This window comes from Corylus avellana, chromosome 11 (genome assembly GCF_965113065.1).
Source record: "Corylus avellana chromosome 11, dhCorAvel1.hap1.2, whole genome shotgun sequence".
Taxonomy (NCBI): domain Eukaryota; kingdom Viridiplantae; phylum Streptophyta; class Magnoliopsida; order Fagales; family Betulaceae; genus Corylus; species Corylus avellana.
This window is the reverse complement of record NC_142500.1, coordinates 20,460,107-20,481,796: the sequence shown is the minus strand read 5'-3', so window position 1 is coordinate 20,481,796 and position 21,690 is coordinate 20,460,107. Positions and strand designations below refer to the sequence as shown.

At 36.6% G+C, this 21,690-nt stretch overlaps 4 protein-coding genes across 4 annotated transcripts; 2 read left to right on the top strand and 2 right to left on the bottom strand.

Moving 5' to 3' along the window:
- Positions 1 to 2,841: 2,841 nt before the first annotated feature.
- LOC132165762 (basic helix-loop-helix (bHLH) DNA-binding superfamily protein) lies at positions 2,842 to 8,116 on the top strand. The gene is made up of 6 exons (XM_059576442.2): positions 2,842 to 3,343; positions 4,692 to 4,811; positions 4,978 to 5,043; positions 6,114 to 6,179; positions 7,239 to 7,316; positions 7,413 to 8,116. The coding sequence occupies exons 1-6, from the start codon at positions 3,020 to 3,022 to the stop codon at positions 7,641 to 7,643; spliced, it is 885 nt and encodes a 294-aa protein (XP_059432425.1). The 5' UTR covers positions 2,842 to 3,019; the 3' UTR covers positions 7,644 to 8,116.
- A 681-nt stretch (positions 8,117 to 8,797) lies between these two features.
- On the top strand, positions 8,798 to 11,429 carry LOC132165989 (protein OSB1, mitochondrial). The gene is made up of 5 exons (XM_059576721.2): positions 8,798 to 9,331; positions 9,969 to 10,107; positions 10,213 to 10,297; positions 10,377 to 10,483; positions 11,060 to 11,429. Exons 1-5 carry the CDS (start codon positions 8,958 to 8,960, stop codon positions 11,246 to 11,248), a joined length of 894 nt encoding a protein of 297 aa, XP_059432704.2. The 5' UTR covers positions 8,798 to 8,957; the 3' UTR covers positions 11,249 to 11,429.
- A 2,863-nt stretch (positions 11,430 to 14,292) lies between these two features.
- On the bottom strand, positions 14,293 to 15,926 carry LOC132166149 (putative carbohydrate esterase At4g34215). Its single transcript, XM_059576922.2, has 2 exons — positions 15,289 to 15,926; positions 14,293 to 14,797 (listed from the first exon to the last, which is right to left on the bottom strand). Exons 1-2 carry the CDS (start codon positions 15,868 to 15,870, stop codon positions 14,501 to 14,503), a joined length of 879 nt encoding a protein of 292 aa, XP_059432905.2. The 5' UTR covers positions 15,871 to 15,926; the 3' UTR covers positions 14,293 to 14,500.
- A 2,600-nt stretch (positions 15,927 to 18,526) lies between these two features.
- Positions 18,527 to 20,196, bottom strand: LOC132165587 (auxin-induced protein 22D). Its single transcript, XM_059576214.2, has 4 exons — positions 19,814 to 20,196; positions 19,319 to 19,524; positions 19,094 to 19,193; positions 18,527 to 18,978 (listed from the first exon to the last, which is right to left on the bottom strand). Exons 1-4 carry the CDS (start codon positions 20,035 to 20,037, stop codon positions 18,906 to 18,908), a joined length of 603 nt encoding a protein of 200 aa, XP_059432197.1. The 5' UTR covers positions 20,038 to 20,196; the 3' UTR covers positions 18,527 to 18,905.
- Between the last annotated feature and the right edge of the window lie 1,494 nt (positions 20,197 to 21,690).

The following is a 21,690-nucleotide window of genomic DNA, read 5'->3' as shown; positions in this document are numbered from 1 at the left end:
TCGGAAAAATAAACGGTAGAGATTGCAAGATTGAAAATATTCCGATTATTTTTCATTTGAGACAATCTCTACCCGTTATTTTTGTACAAAAAGATATATATGATTTTTTTACTATGCAAAAATAACCGAGGACAATGATTTTAGATATGTTTTTTTGCTTTTTGGTGTTAAATATGAAAATAGTGTGTGTTTTGAGTTGTTTATTAATGCTTTTATTTTTTTGCTAAAAAAATCAATAATTCTTAAAAGCATTACCAACCGAGCCCACTAGCATCATTGGTGTCAGTTTGTTTCTATTTTTGTCTCTTTTTTTTTTTCTTTTCTTTTAAACAAAGGGTATCCTAAGTAATGTCATGCATATTCATGGTCATATCCATTAATAAGGAAATCGGATAAATATTATTGTCACACCTACTATTTTCCCTTTAAATCTAAAAAAATTTCCTATGGTCCCCAACCTATAATGTTGTCGATAGTTGATTATGGAACTTCAAAACCAAAATTTAATTATGAGATCATCACAGATTTTAGTTTGTCTTAGAATCTAAAACCTTATTTATTTATTTATTTTTAAATGAATGTAATCATTTAACATATATTCTGCCAAATGGCAATTCTTCTTAGTTCAAGATATGTGGCCCTGAAATTAGTTATAATAAAGTTCGTTAATGATGCTGTTTTCTATTTTCAAGTCAAAGATATCAACTTAATGACATCAGCACTAGTAAACAAAACAAAAATAAATAAATAAAGAGGAATGATAGGGACCCAACTTTTTTGCCCAACAAAAGTCCAACTTTTGCCTTATTTATTTTTTAAAAATAAAATAAAATGAAAAATGAAAAAAATGTTTGAAGCAACCCTATCTATTTTTTGTCTTTCTTTTATTTGGTATTTTTTTAAAAATGAAAATTGGTATTTTTTTCATAATAATGTCATTTTTTTCAAGAAAATGTCATTATTATGAAGAAAAATACTATTTTTCATTTTTTTAAAAAATACTAAATAAAAGAAAGGCAAAAAATAGATAGGGTTGCTTCAGACATTTTTTCCATTTTTCATTTTGTTTTTTTTAGAAAAAAAATAAAGGGTAAAAGTTAGACTTTTGTTGGGCAAAAAAGTTGGGCCTTTAGCATTTATCATAAATAAATAACAACAACAACAAAAGCTGATTTTTTTAATTTTTAATTTTTTAATTTTTTTTTTTTATGTTTGTGACATTCCAATAGTTATATGGTATTCATATAATTGAAAAACACTCAAAATAAATAAGATTAATGGCTCTCTTTTTTTACATTTATTTATGAATGCTTCATTCCTACGATTGTCTAAAATTTTACAATATCAGCAGTCATTTCTTGCACATGCCTTATGTCTATTCTTTTTGACTTAACGTATATGTGTAAGGACTTTTTGCACATTATTGGTGCAGACTGAGTTTGAAGTCCGAAGAAACAAGTTGCGGTTGTGCTGGCAGTGGCAGATGATGATGCGATTGCGAAACAAACCTGAGATTGTGTTGGAAACAACGAAGGAGGCAATTGGTGATCAGGATCAGCCGTTGTGGCATCCATCCAATACTTTCTAAACTTAAAACAATATTCGACAATGGTGTTTATTTAATTAGCAGGTTGATCGAATATATAAATATCAAAATGTGCCCGTGAGTCTGTGACCCCGTGATATTATGCACCAATCAATCATGGTCTCGTGAGGTTTGTTGTTGGTGTACGCGGCCAAATTGACTCATCGATTATCTTCCTTTTCCTTAAATATGCCTTAATGATGGTCACACGACGATCATCTACATTTTAATGTCATTGCATTTAATATGTAAATTATGCCGTATTATTTTAATTTTTTTTTAATAATATGCTAACATATTTATCACATCATATCGAATATATATATATATATATAGACACAACAACATTAAATATTGATCATAAAATTGTTTATCTCCATTGAGTTTTTTTTTTTAAGTCCACTTGTAATGGAGAGAATCATATTCTAAAACAAGAAGCAAACCACCCATCTATGATTGCATAATGAAGAGAGCAAATGTTATAACAACTGATTCAAAAGCCTTAGAAACTCCGAATCTAACATAATATTCTTTTGATTTTGACCAGTAATGTTTTTTATTTTTTTTAACAAACGTAGTCATATGGCCTCACTAGCCAACACTTAATTCGGTTTAAATATAAATTAATTAGAGACCAAGCGCTATCTCTCTCTCTCTCTCTCTCTATATATATATATATATATATTAAGTTAAAAGAAAAGTAATAAAAAATTTAAAACCAAGGGGTGCCTAACACTTATTCATCCCTGGCATCAGTAGTTAAAAATGATCCATACTAAACTCAAGTAAAACTAGATATTGCATAATTAACATTAAGTATCTCTAATAAGTCTCTAACCCAATCTATCACTAACTTGAATTGCTTGGTTAGTGTCACTATCCCACTTAAGTGTTTCTTGTCATCTTTTGACTGCATATATATTTTTAAATCATTTTGAGTCTTCCAAATTCAAAAGCTTTAAATATCTTTTTTTTTTTTTTGTTTAAAAAAAAAAAACATTCGTTAGCTAAAGTAGGCGGACTTTATTGGACCAATGAACGCAGCTGAGCATCTGAGTGGCAGTCGGCACGGCTTGGCAGGTGGAGTGCTTCAAAACGACGCCGTTACCTCCCAAGCAAAATTTAGCAGCGAGTCAAGGAAGCAAAGAAAAGGGCTAGACATGTAATATTGTAGAAACAGAGGCCCTTTTAGATAAAGTAGCAGAATTTTAAGCAGGATAAAGCCACCCCCCCTCTTTTCGTCTCCTTCAGTACACACCGAGCAGAAAAAGCAAAGCAAAGCAAAGCCAAAGACTCTGAAACTTCTCTCTCTCCCCCTCTCTCTCTCTCTCTGTTTGCATAGGTTGATGCTCTTTGAAACCCCTGACACGTCAGAAAGACTCACGTCCACTCGGCCGATTCCGTTCCAACTCAGTTCGTACGCCTAGCTCGCTCATGGCGAACAACCACCCGTCGTCCGAGGCCACCTCCAACGACGATTTCTTCGACCAGATTCTCGGCATCCCGTCCTTCGCGTCGGCCGATACTGGCTTACCCGGAGGCCACGACACCGGCTTGCCCTCCGGCGCGTCGCCGCATATGATGCTCCAGCTCGGCTCCGGCGACGCCTCCGGCGGCTTCCACGGGCAGGTCTTCCCGCTAGGGCTGAGCTTGGAGCAGGGAAAGGGAGGGTTCCTGAAGCCCGAGGAGGCCTCCGGGAGTGGCGGTAAGCGCTTTCGCGACGACCTCGTTGACGGTAGAGCTGCTTCTATGAAAAATGTAAGATACTTTCTTTTGCCTTTTAAAAGCTGCTTGGTTGATGGGAAACTGGCGGAATTTGACTAGAAAAGTGGATTTTCTTTAATATGTACTACTCTTTCTGGCGTTTTTGAGTCATGAAAGGGTGGTAATTGAAACAAAGCTGAATGGTTGTATATGAAGTCTATGGTTAAAAATTGTAATATTTCACTTCTTTTCCTAAATTTTCTCAGCAAGCAACTGGTCATAGTTTCTTCTTTCTTTATGGGTCGCTTGTTTTTTTAGTGGAATGATAATTTGTTGTACTCAGAGAAGAGAAGGACTGTCGGGGATAAATTTTGTGAATTTGAGTTGTTGTTTTGTTTAATAGCTGGGGAGACAAGAAGAAGAAAAAGACACTGGGAACCTTATTGTGGGTTGGGTTTGTAGTAACTGTGTGAGATGCAAGTTTTATATTGGACAAGAAGTAAAAAACAAGGTTGCATGTGAGGGCGTCTGTCGTTTTTTTTTTTTTTTTTCAAAGAAAAGGGAAGTCAGAAATATTATACAAAAGCATAATGAAGTCTAGAAGCAATGTAAAAAATAATGGTTTGTGGGTGTGATTTCAGAGCAGGATTCTAATTATGGTGGCCATGATTGATAGTAGACAGTAATTAATAAATGGTTTTGTCGGTACAGCAAGTAGGAGTCCGATAGTGGAAATAGTTCTTTTCTTGTAAGAAGTAAGACCATATTCACGAGATTTGTGAACTTCTTTGTAGCTTCTTAATAAGGTTTTAGGATAATTTCAAGTGGCTTCCTGATTCTTATTGACTTCAAAGATGGGTATAGTTTTGTAGAGTTTGGAGTGTTTGGCCAATTGTCCTCTAGATCCTCGCTTTGAGAAGTATCCAACAAAATATTTAACTTAGAAGTTTGTTATCTTGGAAGTCTAATTCACTTCCTCGAAAGGAGAGGGAAAGAAGAAAGAGAAAGAAAAAAAGAAGTAAATAAACAAGGTATACGCTAAGTAAGGTTTTCTTTTGTATACTTCCTGTGTATTTAAGGGGACCCTACGCATTTAATGATATTTGTCAATTACTTATAAAAAAAATAAAAATAAAAAGAAGCAAAGAAAGAAGGCAATGAAGGGTTATTGTAATTCAAAACTGGTTCAATCTATGTGTTACTGTAATTTAGCAGCAGTGAAACTTGAGCCATTTAATTTTGCATTTCAGCACTGGGATGCTTCAGTCTCTCTCCGTCCTTCAGATTTCTTTTTTGTTTCTTTTTAGGTGTGTTAGTAGAAGTGGGGTGGAGATGCAGGTGGAGTTGGTTAGTTTACTCTTGTAAGTGTTGTCTGTGGTCATGAAATCGTGATCCTTCGCAGGTTTTCCATGGCCAACCAATGCCCACCACTGTTGCTGCAGCACCACATCCACCAGCAATGCGCCCAAGGGTGCGGGCTAGACGAGGTCAGGCCACGGATCCACACAGCATAGCTGAGCGGGTAAGCTTGATATTCAATGTTTATAAAGACACAAACATTGCTGCTAATCATGGTAACTTAACCACTTATTTTGGAGCCACCACTTGTATTCTTGGGTTTAATCTATTTTTAAGGTCTTTCTTCTTTCCCTGTCAAGTCAGCATTGATTTTCACCTTTCTGGTGCAGTTACGAAGAGAAAGAATAGCCGAAAGAATCAGGGCATTGCAGGAATTGGTTCCTAGCGTCAATAAGGTCAGTAACTTGCTTTTATGCTCTTCATCGCTCATGCTGGAACTCTATCCTCATGGAAAAGAAAGGGGAGCTGTTCTCATGCTTGCAAAATTAAATGAGGAGAGAGAATATAAAGGAAAAGAAGTTGGGACCTACAATTGCTCTCTAAAATATGGCTTTTGAGTGTTTCCATGATTGTTTTACCCAAAAAAATGTCAGTTGGTACAGTTTGTGCATGTATGACAATATTGTGGGATGTGTTTCACTTATTTTTACGAGAGGAAAGGTTTGGATTATATTTTAGCGGGTATGAGATTTAGTGCTCCATCTTAATTAAGGTAGCTATCTTGTTACCCATAAAAGGTATAAATGTTTGTTGGTCACATGTACATGTTTTGTAGCATGAAATCTGGTTAATATGTATATACAATTCATACGAAGTACCAATATGCATTACTGAAACTCAAAAATTAAGGATCTTAGTCATTCTTAATTTAGAGCAACTTGGTCTTTTGAAACTGTCATTTTGTTGTATATTCTCTTTGCAACTTCATGGAAGTTTGTCAAGTAAAATATTAAGTGGATTACACTGCTGCTACGTGATTTTCCTTGATGGTTAAAGATGGATAAATGGAATTGGGTGGGGGGAGGTGACAGTGCATATCACGGGAACAACCACTGCAGAGTATTATTATCTTGCACTTGAAAATCCCAGCATTTCCTGATTGTTTGTTTCATTCAACTCGTGTTGCACTTGAAGTTACTAGTATAACAACAATATTGATAATACATTGGGCTTTCCCCCTGGGAATAATGGGGGTAGAGTGAGGTTGTATGTTCAAAACCTAAAAGTGGATTTGTTTGCCTATCAACGAAAAAGAAGTGGGGATTTCTTCGGATGATGTTATACCTTCTTAGTCTGAATATATAAAGGATGTTGAAGCGATGGTTGAAAAGCTGGTTTTTGGTTTATTATGTGGGCTGAGGACTTCTTCTGATGTGAAGTAGTCAACTGAAAGTTTATTTCATTGATCATGACATTCAACTCTTCTTTTTTTGTTTAAATAGAGATAAATATTTTTTTCCTGTAGACGGATAGAGCCGCCATGCTCGATGAAATTGTGGATTATGTGAAGTTCCTAAGGCTTCAAGTAAAGGTAAAGTAATCTGTGCTCCTTACATTTTCCCATTTTTCTTATGTAGCTGTCTAGCTGATGACTGACTTATATCAGGCCCAAGTGATGTTGATGTCCTAAAGCAAAGGTTTCATATCTCTTAATACATGTAGCTTGCTAACTAGACAAAACAAGCTTCAGAGATTATGCTATGACTTCCTTTTAAGTACTCTTTTCTCTGGTGAAAATTGTTTGAATTTTTATTTTATTTTATTCCTTGTTCTAATTCTGATTCAAGCATCATCTGAAATTATGTTGTGTTAGAATCTTATTTACTTTCCTGACCAATGACGTTTATTTTCAATGCATATTTCACTTATGCCAGACATTTTACAATGCTTATCTATTTGATACTATCTTTATAAAGTGGTGGCTTTTCACTCTAATAACACATAGGAGATGTGATTGACCCATTTCCTTGACACCTTGTCATTTGAAATGTGTCATTTAACTTTCCCTGACGTTTCCTAAGTTTTGGGTTAAGATAGACAAAATATGAAGACAACAGGCACTCTCAGACAGCCAAAATTATTTCCATCAACAACAGGTGCTACAATCTTAATTTCCCAAAGGATTTTTGTGCTCTAGTTATTATTGCACACTCACACACTATCTTTTGAGTCCATGGTCATGGGCTTACAAGAAATGGCCCATTTAGTTTCTACAAATGCACAAGGTTGGATTGTTTGAAGTCCTTGGACTTACCCAGTAACAACAAAAAAAAAAAGAAAAGAAAAAAGGAAGAAGTCCTTGGAGGTCTAAATTCATAGAAACATTAATTTTCACTGTTGTATACTGCACACAAAGGAAGATTACTTCCTCTTCAAAGGCAGATTTGAACAGCCCAGTATGCCTTTAAAATAAACATTGCATGATTAATAATAGCGTTTGGGTCAATTTTGTTTAAACAATGTAATTGGAGGGTGGAGTTTTCAATGATTAATTAGGTAGTGTACGCCCCTATAGTTGAAAAGGAGCATTGGCTAATTGTGACCCTATGAATTTGTTCTTTTAATAATAGTCTATTTATCTACTTTACAGGTTTTGAGCATGAGTAGACTGGGCGGAGCTGGTGCAGTGGCACCACTTGTAACAGACATCCCACTATCATCAGTTGAGGTTATAAATATGAACATTTATGTAGTGTTTGTGGGTTTCTTAATCATTTTTTCTCGTGCCCTTAGCGGACACTTGCTTCTTTTCTTTGCATCATAGGAAGAGGGAAGTGATGGTGGAAGAAACCAACCGGCATGGGAGAAGTGGTCGAACGATGGGACGGAACGACAGGTGGCTAAGCTTATGGAAGAAAACGTAGGGGCAGCCATGCAGTTCCTTCAATCAAAGGCTCTTTGCATCATGCCCATCTCATTGGCATCGGCCATTTACCAGACACAGCCACCAGACACCTCTAGTATTGTCAAGCCTGAAAGCAATCCCCCTTCATAGACCTCAGGAAATGGGTACACTTCCCTCCCATTGGGTCCCGTTGGAAACTGATTATATGCTCCTTGGTCCCCACACCCACAAATTTAGTTGTTCCCCTGGGTTCAAATTGCAATCAAAGTCAGATGCCATAGTTGTTACTTTTTTCCATCCTTTTAGCTTTTGTCAAAACAGGGTTTGATGTCAATGCCCTAAAAAATGCAAGCAGGCCCTCCATGTCTTGCCAGGTTCCGAGTAAAGGTGAAAGAATTGTCAAAGCTCACTTGATATGCTCTTCTTTTGTGTAAAAATCAATGGTGGGGGGGATAGTGGAATATGATGGAAGCACTTTTGTAGTGGGGCTCTCATTTTTGGTAGTGGGTTGTGGGACCTTCTCAGAAGGAGATAGAGTAGTATGTTTCATTTGTATATCTGTTACTCATATAAAGCGCGGAATTGCGTTTATGTGTTTCACGCACTCCTCCCTTTTTTCTTCTTCTTCTTCTCATTGTGTAGAACGCCACCTAACTTTCTAAGCAACATGCCCAAGCCTAAATAAAGGTGAGATTAAAACGAGAGGACAGTTTTCTTTCAAATTTGGATTAGGTTGAGATTTTTTTCAATGATATCTATACTTAAATTATATTAAAAATGCATATAAGAATTATATGCTTTATTAAAAATGTTAGTGAGAAATATAAATGCATATGGGAATTACATGTTCTAAGAACATATATTTGAAGATGCTTAATTATATTTTTATCTTATTTTGTTGATGTGACCATACTAATTAGTCCTTAGATGAATCATCATTAAAAATAAAAGATAAAATCGAAAATGCGTTATCCAATCTTGCACCAATCAGTCTTATCTTTCATGTAACATCATATAATTGCATAAGGATAAGGTACTTGAGCTGCAAGGGGCCATGTTCTGAGCACAATGTTACAAGTATTCCTACAAGAAGTTTGACAGCGAAAGAACGGGGTCTCGTGGATGTGCAAAGTGTCATGCAAGTGTAAATTATTGTTTGGTACTATTTATTTTTAATGGATTACATTCAAAGCCCATTTTGAAGCTGCAAATGCCAACCTAAGCCCATCCATGGTCTAAAACGGGCTCCTGGTGTACCCAATATCAAATTGTCGGATTTAGGAAGAAAAAAAACAAAAAAAAGCCCCGCCGACCCTTGTAAGATATGATGATATCTCCGATGTGCATCAGCGCAAGGAAGAGCTCACAAAAACACCCCACGCCCGCCACGCCCTTTGGCGCGCAGAGAGTCAGGCTCACAGTCACACAGAGCAGAGCGAGTGTAATACATAGATAGATTCGAGAATGGCACTCAATCACACACCAGCTACAACAACGCTGAGGAACTTCCTCTGCACGGTAATACCCAAAAACCCTCTCAAAACCCTCCAAATCCCTTCTCTATCCCCATTTTCATCTTCGAGGCCCAACACTTGGTTGAAATGCTCGCTCGATTCCAATTACAACTACAACAGCAACAGCAACAGCAACAACAACAACAACAGCTACCAGGTGGCGTATACTCGGCCGGCGGAGATCCCGTGGAGGAAGGAGCACTGCAACACGGTGCAACTCATCGGCATCGTGGGCACCCCCGTCGAGATGAAGCACTTGCCCTCCGGCAAAGCCCTCGCCTGGACCCGCCTCGCCGTCAAGAAGTCCTCCACCCTCACCTCCTGGTAATTTTATTATCCCACCCTCGCCGTCATGTTAATTTTGTGTACTTCAAAATGGTGTGGTTGAGGTTGTGAGTTATAGACTATATGAAATTGGGGGTGGTATTTTGTAAGTTTTCGGGATTCCACTTGGTGGGTTTCTTGAGAAAAGTTTCAAACTTTATAGTTTGGGGCACAAAAGCAATGAGAAAGGGAGAGTGTCCAATTAGGGAATGGGGGGATATGATAAAACTTGGTAAGTGAATGAAACTAATGTCAGATTTGCCAATTGAAAAGGAAAGGAAATGAGCCAGTGAATGCAATTTTCCATGCTGAAAATGTATATAACTTTGTGAACATTTTTTTTTTTAACTGCTCCAAGTCCCGTCTTATCCCATTTGAATGATAATATTTGCTTCCTGGTTTAAAAGAGAAATATAGACCAGCAACTCTTAAAAGACTCTGTTATACATTATCGTCTTTTGCATTTGTGTCTGTGTTTGTGTCGGCCACATATTCTTGCCAGATGATGTCTGTTGATCCGGTTTAAGGCTTAAGATGTGGCAAATTCATCTATGCACAAATACTATATAAGTGGCTCAGTGATAATCTTGTATTTAAACCATTTATCTTTCTTGAAAATGACATTTATGTTATTCAGGATCAATTTGACGTTTTGGGAAGAGCTGGCGCATATTGCTTTTCAGCATGTAGAGAAAGGCAACCAGATATACATCTCTGGTCGTCTGGTCTCGGATACAGTTGAGAGTGATGATGGAAAACAGCAGACCTACTACAAGGTTTTTTATTTAATTTAGTTTTATTTTTATCAATAATCATGTGGTTCCCCTTTTTTACAGTCAGCTCATCTCTAGTCGATTATGATTGTTTTAGATCATTTGCAGGTAGTTGTTCAGCAACTTAATTTTGTCGAAAGGAGCCTCTCATCTTTGCCCTTGTATGATCATGACTCAAGCTCCTTGATGGCAGGCAAGACGTTCTTAATTTGAGAAGAGTTTTGTTTGTGTTTGAAATGTTCGTGTTATTTGTTAACTATATTTGTTTGCAGGTAAAAAATTCGGAAATAATGCTGCAAGTAATATGGGTTCTATAGAAGAATCATGGCAAGCTTTCTTTGCTAATCCAGTGGAATGGTGGGATAATAGGAAGAACAAGGTACTCATTTTGGTCTCCTTGTAGAACTAGACAGTTTATGTATTACACCGTGATGCTGTTTCTATGGAGTTTAAATGTTCTCAATTAGGAGGATTAGATAGCTTTGTGCATGTGCACAGGCTGATAACCTAGGATGTAATAACGAGAATAATGCATATGCTTTGCTTCTATAAGGGTCTAGATTCAACATCTTATGATGTAATCTGCACAATAATTTATGTAAATGAATGAAAAGTATTACTGCTGAATAGCTATACAAAAAAAAAGTATAATAGATGAATAAATAGCACTCATACTAGATCTTTTCTTGGCTAGAAAAAGTACATATAAGTTAATATTTTTGTTGCTACCTAATGGCATAATTCTTTAGCAATTATGAAAATTTACTGACTTGATTTAAATGTTATATTAATATAGTTCTTTCTACAAAATAATACAATAGAAAAGTTCTCTGGGAGTATCACATGCAGACCTGAATTTTTAGTATCATTCCAACTAATTTCTTCTTCATGTTTGCTGCAAAAACATATGATGAACCCTCAAATTTCAATGTGATCGTGCTTTTGCAATTTACAGAAGAACCCAAAATATCCCGATTTCAAGCACAAAGATACTGGAGAAGCTTTATGGGTAGAAGGCAGGTACAATCCCCCATGGGTGAAGTCCCAACTGGCAATACTGGATACAAGAATGGGGTCTCTTTATAGTCAGGACGCTGGGTTAGATGCAAACTTAATTTCTGCTGATAAATTTATCTCATTCTAAGTGCTTACGATGCTGATCTTTCGGTATTGATGCCAATGGAGTAGTTTCTCTGTATATTTTTGTCATTTCACCTGATGCTCATAAAGATGTGAAGATGTTCAGAGAATTTGTCGTAGAGTTTGCAGACTATAATATGGATTTTACATGATGTGCCAATTATTAATCGCTCTATATTTACTTGGCTTCATGGTTACCTGGAACTTGATAAACAATTATTTGTTACATAATAGGAAATTTTGTCTTGAGATATTAATATTCCTTATAAAGATTATGATTTATTCACTATTATAGAATCTATATGATATGGTTCTGGCTACTAGAATTAGGGCCCAAATCCAGCCAGCCTAAACTTGGTGCGACTTTTTCTGTTTTGTTCAAATGTTATCTCTTGGACTATTGATGGAACTCTTCTTTCCTGGCTTCAGTCTACCTAATTTTTGTTACAAGTCATGATGTATCCACTGCCTTGTATATAGACATTTTATTTATCTTTAGAACAAGGGGACCAACGGGATTTGTACACTGGACCTCTACTGGAAGATGAGTATGGAACATTTAAAACTTGGGGCATTCCCATGTTTTGCAAATGAGCAACGCTACTCTTCACGTCCATTTTCCATCGTTTGATGCTGTGTGTTTTAAGTGGCATTTTTTTGTATTTTTTTTAAGTGACCGACATGAAAAGTCATTTAATACACGTCATGTCAACCGATGTCAAATTGGTGTGAAGAGTATCTTTACTCTTTGCAATTAGTTAATGCATAAATCAGAATACTCTGTAGTCTCCCTCCTGTCTTTGTCTCGATGCAACTTCAAATATGAAACTTTAATTTGAGTGTTGTCCTTTTATGAGTGTTGTCCTTTTAAGTGCATGAAAATTGCAGTACCACTACTTGAAGAAGTGAAAGGGGGTTACAAGGGAAACGCAGTAGAACTTTGGTTGTTGGTTTATGATGTTTACCGTTTACTTGAAAAAAATGGATTGATTGATCTCCCATTTCGGTTATCGCAAGCAACTGGATTGCTTTTCAACTTGGAAAGTGGAGTTATTGTCAAACTCTGTAGGATTACAAAGTTGGATCAATTTTCAGATTCTGTTGAGCAAAATGCCATTTAATTCGATTGTTCATCAGTCATAAACTTTTTAAAAGGAATTGTTGGGGAAAGTGTTGGCGTCATAAGGGGACAATGTCACCTTTAAAAACCAATTTTAGTACTAAACAGAATTATCTCCATTTAAAGTGAAATTAAGAGAAATATTATTATGATCCATATTAAATTTTATAATAATAATCAGTAAATGATTCATCCTAAACATCACATCAAGTATTAAAATTATAAATCTTACATCCCTATTTCGTTTAAATTTCTGTTAATATGAGATAACTCAATCCTATTTTAAATGCCACTATTTTACAATTTGAAAGCTAATTACTTTTCAACTTAAGCCATTTCTGAAGAGACTCTCTTGTAGCTGTTCAAGCAATCAACATTCCTACTAGCATTCTTCAATGGAAGATTGAGCCTATAGTTGGAGTTGGAGACATTCTAAGCCAACTTTGTCATTTTCCTTCTTGAAAAGCTTTCAAAGTCAGCAAAAGCTAATTGTCGTGCTTACTTAGCTGCTAAATGGGCGGCCTTTCATCAATTTTTTGGTTTATTTCCTTGTTTTTCTCCTCTATATTCTAAGCTGTCCCTTTCCCTACCCCTGTATATAGCTTAAAAAAGAAAAAAAAAGAAGCCATTATTACCTGGTGCGCTGGGATCAAATCTATTCAAGTAATGCTATCATTTCACTTTTTTCTTTTCTACTTCAAGACCTAGCACCTCCACATTATATATATATATATATATATGCTCTCCATCTCCTGTTGGAGTCTCACTCAACCTTCACATGGGATGGTCAGGGTCACCTGATTTGATGACTACGATCACTATATAGATGAAATTTAGTGTTCGCAGACACCAAATTTAGATTCAAGGGTGGTGCAACCACCTCCAGATATTTGGTTGGCCTAGCCGACCAACCCTTAAGGAGGTAGTCAGTCACTCATGAGAAAGGCTGGACAATAGTTTTTGGTTGGCATGTTAGTACCACATCATACTATCACGTTAGGAAGTATAAGAGTTGAGAGTAAAATGAGAATATTTCTAACATTTTCCAATCTCTACCTATGAGAGAGGCTTTAGGGTTGCAGCAGGAGTGCACGTGCATTCCCGCGTTAGAGAATGTAAGAGGTGGGAATAAAATTGGCGCGTTTGTAAGATATTATGGTCTATGGTCTATATAGGTGGCTAACACAACATGATAAAGCGGTCCCTTCATCTTGCTGTGTAGTAGTAACCCACTTACCCTACTTATATTCTACGTGACGTGCAGAAGGGTCCATATTAGGTTTCCAATAGCCAATTAACTTGTTGTTTTGGTCAATAGGCAGCAGTAACCAATAACCCTACACACACTAGTTGCCCAATATGGTCGTCACGCGTCAATACAATTTTAGACAAAAGACCATATAGCAATGTAGCAGTTTTCATAAATTGTCTTACAATTTTATCGTTTAACCCCTTCCTCTTTATCAATGTCTTTGAATAGTTTGGTGGTTGTTAGTTGGTCCATCATTGCCACCAATCAGGCAATCATAATTCAACTCTAGTCAATCTTTCCACCCTATGCCTTTCTCAATGGAATAGGACTATGGGAGTTATAGAATTTATATTCGTGTTAATTTTGAAAGAATAAAGAGTCCGTCTCTAAATCATTCTAGAGTCAGTCTTTTGTTACATATTCCGTTTATTTAAATTCTTCTCTATTCTATTAAAATAATTTAAAAAAAATTCTCTATTCATTTTTAATAATAGGGTGAGAAAGGAGAAATTAATGAATAAAGAAAAATAGGCAAGAAAAGAGAAAGTAATTAAAAATTTAAACATTCATCTACGGTACTACCTTGTATTTGGGTAAGCATTGTAAATGAATATAGATAAAATGCAACATGCATTTGATTTAGGGAATGGAACGAAAATATTTTGTAGGAATTTGATTAGCCATTTTATATAGAAATCCAAAATGCATAACTTTAGATAATCAATCAAGTCACATAGCACCTATTCTTCCTGTAGATGAGTAGTGGGAAGCTCTTAGCATGAAGATTAATGAAGCTTCCTATTCTGATCCAACCAAAGAAAAAAAAAAGGGTGTCTAGTAATATATCATAAAATTAAATTATTATTTTCCCACTTCTGCAGAAACTATCTGATAGGATAATGCTGATACATCTTAATAATGGAACCAACAAAATTGGAACACCTTCTGGGAGCACTGCTATGAATAGGGCTGAGGATGGGGCGACCACTGGGAAGCAATTGAAGGAATGTATCAGCCAACATCTGCCCTAGTTGAACCTGGGCTTGCGTGGTGATGTGCAGACCATCCGGTTCAAGCGGCAGACCCTTGGCATCAACGGTTCGGAGGTCCAAAAGGTCAATTCCCAGCTGAGCTTCTCTGACAATGTCCACAAAAGGTCCAGAGCCTGATGCCAGAGCCACCTACCGAGAAACTACCAACGTTAATAATTCAACAATTTTAAAATGCAACTTGCTCTTTTATTATTTGGTTTTGTCATATGTTAAATTTATCAAACACTTGCGCCAACTCCTGACTCACCGTTTCTTGTGTTGTCACCCAACAATTGTTAAAAAATTATTCTTACTAAATTGCTGCAGGCAGTCAGAATATGTTATTATCTTTGTCTGTTCGCCAAAAAAAAACATTAACCAATACAAAATACTCCAACAAACCATATTTAGTAATTCTTGAATTCTTTCTTCTGTATTGAGGATCATCAATAAGCAAGACAAATTTACAATTTTCTATATATTACTTCTTCCAAGTGGTGTATATAAAAAGAAAATATTTATGTCACATAACTTAGACCATCTAGCTTGTAATAATATGACTCAATCCATTTGCAGTTTGCAGGGATGAGGACTGGGGAAACAGGGGAAAAATAAAATAGAAGACAAAATATTATACGTACCTGGATTATTGGGAGCATTGGAGACTTCAAGTCTTCTCGGACGTCAGAGAAAAAGCTCTCCAATTTAGCCTGATATGAATCGGCAGCTTCTTTAGTCACTGTGTCTGCCTCGCCTTGATACCAGAGAAGCGCCTGAATTGTGCCGCCATCTTGCAGCGCAGCCTGAGCCCTCCTCAGCAAGCTTTTGTAGAGGGAAGTCCCTCTGCCCCACTCGCTTATCGAAGTCCCTCCGATCGCGCAGGGGACCAGACCAATGACCCCAAAAGTGGGGTCTTTGGACAAGACAGCGTTGGCGAAAGCCATGCCCGGTCCGACCCCATTGGTCTTGTTGGCATCGATGTCGGCGTGGAGGGGCTCCTGGGCTAGAACCCAAGTGAGGTTTGCACTGAGCCGGAGAATGGAGTGGTTGGGCTGGCACTCGGGAGGGACGATGCCGTCCCAGACGCCGTTAACCACGCCTCCACGTCCGGCCATGTTGCTTTGTCCGGCTAAGATGAATATGTTTTTGGGTTGGAGTTGTTGGGGCCTCACCGAGCTGGCGTGAGCCAGAAGGGCTAGGAAGTGGAAAAACAGGGGCAGCATATCCCTCCCTTTACTCTCCCACTTTGCAGCTCAATGTGGCAGAAAAAAGTATAAAGTGGGAGGTTCCTCCTCTTTGTCTCTTTAGCCACGTTGAAAGCAAAGTATAAATTTACGTAAATTTATTATGACATTAAATGAATTGGTTGTTACAAACTATTTATAACCCACTAATTAATTCCTTTTTTCTTTTTTCTTTTTAATTTAACTCTCCGTTATGTTGTGATTTAGTTTTCTAGAATGATGATACTTAACTCTAATTGTAACTTACAAGTATTTATGTTTATAGAAGGTTGCTTTATAATTCTTGAAGTGGAGTAGAATAAATGATATATTTAAATATTATGTGACATAGAATGGAAGTTGTAAGGCGAGTTTATTTTATGAAAAATGCTATTTAACACTCCCGTGTCAATTTCTCAGCATTTTTTTTGTTCTTTCGTTTAAAAAAAACAAGTAAATGTGAATGTGTTACGTAGACAAAAATGCTAAGAGATGAACACTTGAGAACACTGAATAGCATTTCTCGTGAAGGATCTTCTATCTCATTTAAACCGGATGAATAACTCGAGATAAAGCTATGAAGAATATGTTAAAGTATTAATTAAATATATATATTTTTTATTATACATTCAAATGTAAATATTTGAAACACCTTTGTATTGCTATCTTCTGTAACAGCATCCATTATATATACAAAGTCTTACCTCTATCACGTTAATTCTATAACATGGATCACTAATTACATCAATGTGGCCCTTGAGAACTAGAATTAGGATTCTCTTCATTAGATGTATGAAATCTAATTTAAATCATAGAAAAAAAAAAAAAAAACATATATATTTGACTTAAAATGGTGAAGATCCTGTTCCAAATGATCTATTTTTGGAGTTCTGAAGGTTCATTCGTTTTGGTGGAGATGATAAATCCAATAAGAATTGGTTTGGCTGTCCATTTAGACAACATACAGGCCCTCCACTTCCCTTCTTATGTAGAGTGTGTTCCTCGCATATGTTGGTTTCTATCAAATCTGTGTCTCATCTGCAACTTGTGCATAGGTCTTCAATCCACTTCATTGGTTATTCGAAATACTCATTGCGCACCTTTTGGGCTGCTTGTTAGCTTTGGACTGGGCCCCGCTCCTACTTCATATGCGCCATGTATGTAATTTCCTTCACTTTTGGGTGCATCTGCCTCGAGTAATTGTGTAATCTCCAAGCCCACTTCAGTTTCTGGGGCTCAAGCCTCAAGGGATTTAGTGAGTTACTGGCTCCTAGCAGAATCCACGCATGCCAAACTAGCTTACAGAATTGGCAGGAAATGAAAATCCAATTTTGTTCAAAGGAGCGAGTCTGTGATAGGTGGGCTTCCTTAAATTGGTATTCTCGTTAGTGGGAGAATTTTTGTTTGCCCCATTAACGGTGGTCTACCCAGCTCTGGTTGGGTCCATAAGGCGCGTCTGGCACAGGCTCTTCAAGCCCAAACACCTCTAGACCCTCCACTACCAAAGAGCCCATAAGGACAAAGGCCTCGATGGCCTATCAACATAGATCAGGGCCAATGACTTGGAAGAAGCCCATTGATCAAGCCCAAGACCATTCCTAATCTAAAGTCAAATGCACCTATATGCCTTGATAGGATGCTCTATATTCACTTAAGGACAGAGTTTTTCTCTAAACTAATTGAAAACATTTCTTTCAACTTAATTTATAAAAGTAATATGTTATATGAACAATATGTGATAAAATGTGGTATATAGTCTTTCTCTTTTATTAAATGAGATAAACTTCATGTTAGAATATTAACTAAATAATTACATTCATTCTTTTTTATCGGTCTAATAAGCTTTTGAGGCAACCGGTGATCATGATTTAACATGGTATAAGAACAAAGGTTTTTAATTCAATCCTTATATCTATGATTCACTTCGCATTTGAATTAAAAGAGAGAGATGGAGTATTAGAATAGTAATTAAGGAGTAATGCTATATATATCCTACAATGTTGATGCAAGCCAATTTTCTCTGTTTTACTTAAAAAATCATATCTTTTTATTATGATATCGGCTTGAGACAAACTTGGTGGTGTTGAAAAGCTACTTCATAGATCTACAAAGTCATGTTTCATGATGCTTGCTCTAAGAAATGTCCTACTGAGACTTCACATTTGTCATCAAATGTTGAAATAATAGTTTTAACCAATCATTGAATTTTTTTTACCAATGACTAATTTAATAGTTGATTGAGACTCTCACCTCAGCACTGTGGAATAAAAAATATAGTTTCTAACATTACTCTTAATTAAATGATTAAATCCATGGGAACCTATAAACTTTAGCTTTTGAAAATGTGAATGCCTTATATACCAAAGTAGAACAAAATTCTGTTAAAACAAAACGCTCAATATATAAAAGATGTGTTATTCGGAAGAACTATATATGAGCGTTGGATAATTAGTGTAGTTTGTTTGATTTGTCGCCAATATATATCTTGTGTTGTAAGTATGATCAGGGTTAAGCTCATGGGTATCTTTACCGCACGTATTAGACGTCATTTTTAGATCTTGATTGCACATATTATATTTACCATCTAAAATCAAAATTAACTCAGATCGAATTGATCAGATATATATATATATATATATATATATATATAGAGAGAAACAATAACATGTAATTTGCTTCTAATTTCCACTCGAAGAACGTACACATAAATTTACAGAAAATTGGTGTATTTATAGCCTTTCTATAATCTTATAATAAAACATAATTAATAACCATATCGTGGGACAAAATGAAACATTTTATCCTCTGTACAGTTGGATCTCAATTGCTATATTTTCTTTCTTAGCTTAATTTGATTTCTAATTGACTTTTTGAAGATGTACCAAAAGATTAAAACCGATCGAAGAGGCTGAAACCAGCACCAACAAAATCATGTAATCTGACGACCAATCTGTCGGTGACCAAACGATTAATCAAATTAAGTGATCACCATGTCTTTTTTTTCTTCTTCTGCTTAACTGGGCTTCTGTCGGTTGTCATAGACAACCCAAGCTACTAGTTTCTGATCCTTTCATGATTCTCAACTTCTTACAGGAGGAAATGAACATGCTGCGCGCATCAATAAGAAACAGCTTTTTGTCAGCTTTGGCTCTTCATAAATATATATATATATATAAAGGCTTAATTATAGAGATGAAGAGATCAGGAGAGATCGAGAACTTACTCCCATGGAACATCTCCAACCAGCATCCAATCACCTTCTTTGTCTTCATAAGTAGGAACATATTCAGATCCATCGTATCCTTCCCTTTCTGAATACTCACCTGAAATATAAATGTACCAAAATAGCCATAATTAAATACTGCAGCTGCAAATATATATCATCATCATGGTAATTAATCACCATCAATTAATTAGTTAGAGGAATGTAAATAATATTGGTATGTACCTATGGTGAACTTGAACATATGTTCCAAGGCCTTGAGGAGTTCTGGGTAGCTCTTGTAAAGCTTGAGATCAACCTTCCTTAGATAAGGAGCTCCATCCATGCTTACTTTCACGTACATCCCTGCACCATCTGCCTCATCACTTTTCTTTGCTTGGAAACTATTTCTCCTGAAAGATCGAATTGGTGGCCACCCCACCACTTGTGCCCTGCAGCCATCATTAACCAAAACAAATTTCACGTTAGTTTATATATATATATATATATAACTTTACACAAAAGAATTAGGACATAAGCAAATCCCATCCCAACCAAGGGATGGGATTTAATGATAAGTTATTTGGTTTCGGTGTCTCATAAAACATTAATTTTAATTAAGGTCCGATTCCTAAACAATTTTTTGGTAGAGCTTTACACGGCGTCTTAAATATCAAATTGGGGCGGAGCCCCGAATGCCCAAGTTCAAAAAAAAAAAAAACCAAGAGATGACTTAATTACTTGGGTGGAGGGGCAGTATCTCGGCCACCATTTCCAGCATCGGAGACGATGGAATTGTTGCTCTTAGACCTTGAGTCCTCCGCCACATCCGGTGAAGCTCTCTTATTAGTCCTCACACCAGGAGACGATTGTTTCTCAAGCCCATCACTCCCTGGCAACCCTAATCGTAGCTCAGTCGCCTCAAGATTTAGATCATCGCCCCCATAATTCACTGCCCTTTCCATTTCGTTCTGCTACACGTTGTACAGTTGATCAACAAACCCTAAATAGCCGATCGTCAACGATGAAATTATGGTATACGTAGTACCACCTTGACTAAGTCTTTTGCTCAAAGAAAGGAAAATGTTGGTGAACTTAATTGTGATGCCCAATTTCTGAAACTTGTGAAAAGAATTTTATAGAGTGATTAGTGAGGGACAGTATCTAGGTAACTTTATTCTCTTGGTGCATGAATTTCCCACATGTGAAACGGAAAGTATGACTCGCCCTGTCGCACGCGCTTGGCAAACGACCAATCAGAGGAGGACAACGTGGGTTTCCCAAGTACGTGAGCTGGATAAAGCGAGTGGGGAAGGTTGTGGGTGTTTCTTAGACAGCCTGAGATATGGTTGCTGGTGAGACGAGGGACACCGTGGAGTTAGGTGTTCAATGGGAGGGGGACAAGGGAGGGACAAGCACAGCCGACGGAATTGAAGAGTGGACCGGGAATGGACGGCTCAGATGGGATTTGAGGACTGGATCCGGGAGCGTTGGATCACGAGGATGGAAAGGGACAGCCCATGTGACAGGAGGGGGTCCCACGTGGATGTCTTTGATTGGCAATGCACGCCATGTGGGTTGAGATGAGTGGGGAACCTTTGTAAATTTGATTATTAGTCTCTGGGTGCATGACATGTGGGATTTCATGTGGCATGGTCGATCACCTCATCATCCCAATTTAGGCTATTTATCATCATCATCATCTATCTCTCTCTCTCTCTCTCTTTTTAAAATTTTCTGAATAATTAAATATCCTGCTTTATTTTAATATATCCTTTGTTCGACAGGAGAGTCTCCTTTATATTTGAGAGTTGACATTCATAAATGATTAGATAAAATATGATGTTCAATTATAATTTTAATTAAAATAAAATACACATTATCAAAGAAGATTGTAAATGGATTTTTCATCGTTAAAATCCATGTAGCCGGCCACTTTAGGAAGATATGAATCGTTGAGGGCCGTTGTTGGTAAAAATAAACTGAATTAAAATGAGAGGTAAAATACGGGAATAAAGTTTGAACTTTAAATTTTGTTCTGATGTCATGTTAAATCATTCTTTGTTCCACTGCCTATGAATCACCGACGACTTGAATATGCCTGTGTTTTTGCAGCATGATTTTCCTTTATCTACTTTTGTTTTTCTTAAATCCTAAATGTATAGATAAACACATACCATTTCCCTTTCCTTTAGAGGTGGTTGGGCAACATTTATCACCAGCATGCATCAAAAGCTCCATATATAGCCAACTATCTGATTGCAAAATACATCTTGAGGCCTGGATTTGAGAATACTTAATGCTGAATGGGTATGTGTCAACAAAATCATAATTAATAAGCTTTGTTACAAACTTGTGGTACCGCAGTTTGATTGTTACTTGGGAGAGTTCCATCCACAAACCTGGAGTTGGCTGTGACATCAACTAATCAATGAGTTTCAACTTTCAAATTTGGGATGGCATTTTTGCATGAAATCTTTGTGCAATGGTCGCGTTAGCATAAGTAACACTATCAATGTGGGAATATCATACTTATTGTAATCAACAACATCATTAATTTCTTCACAATGTACAAGATTTGAGACACTTATATAAATTATGGAATAAATGAAGGATGG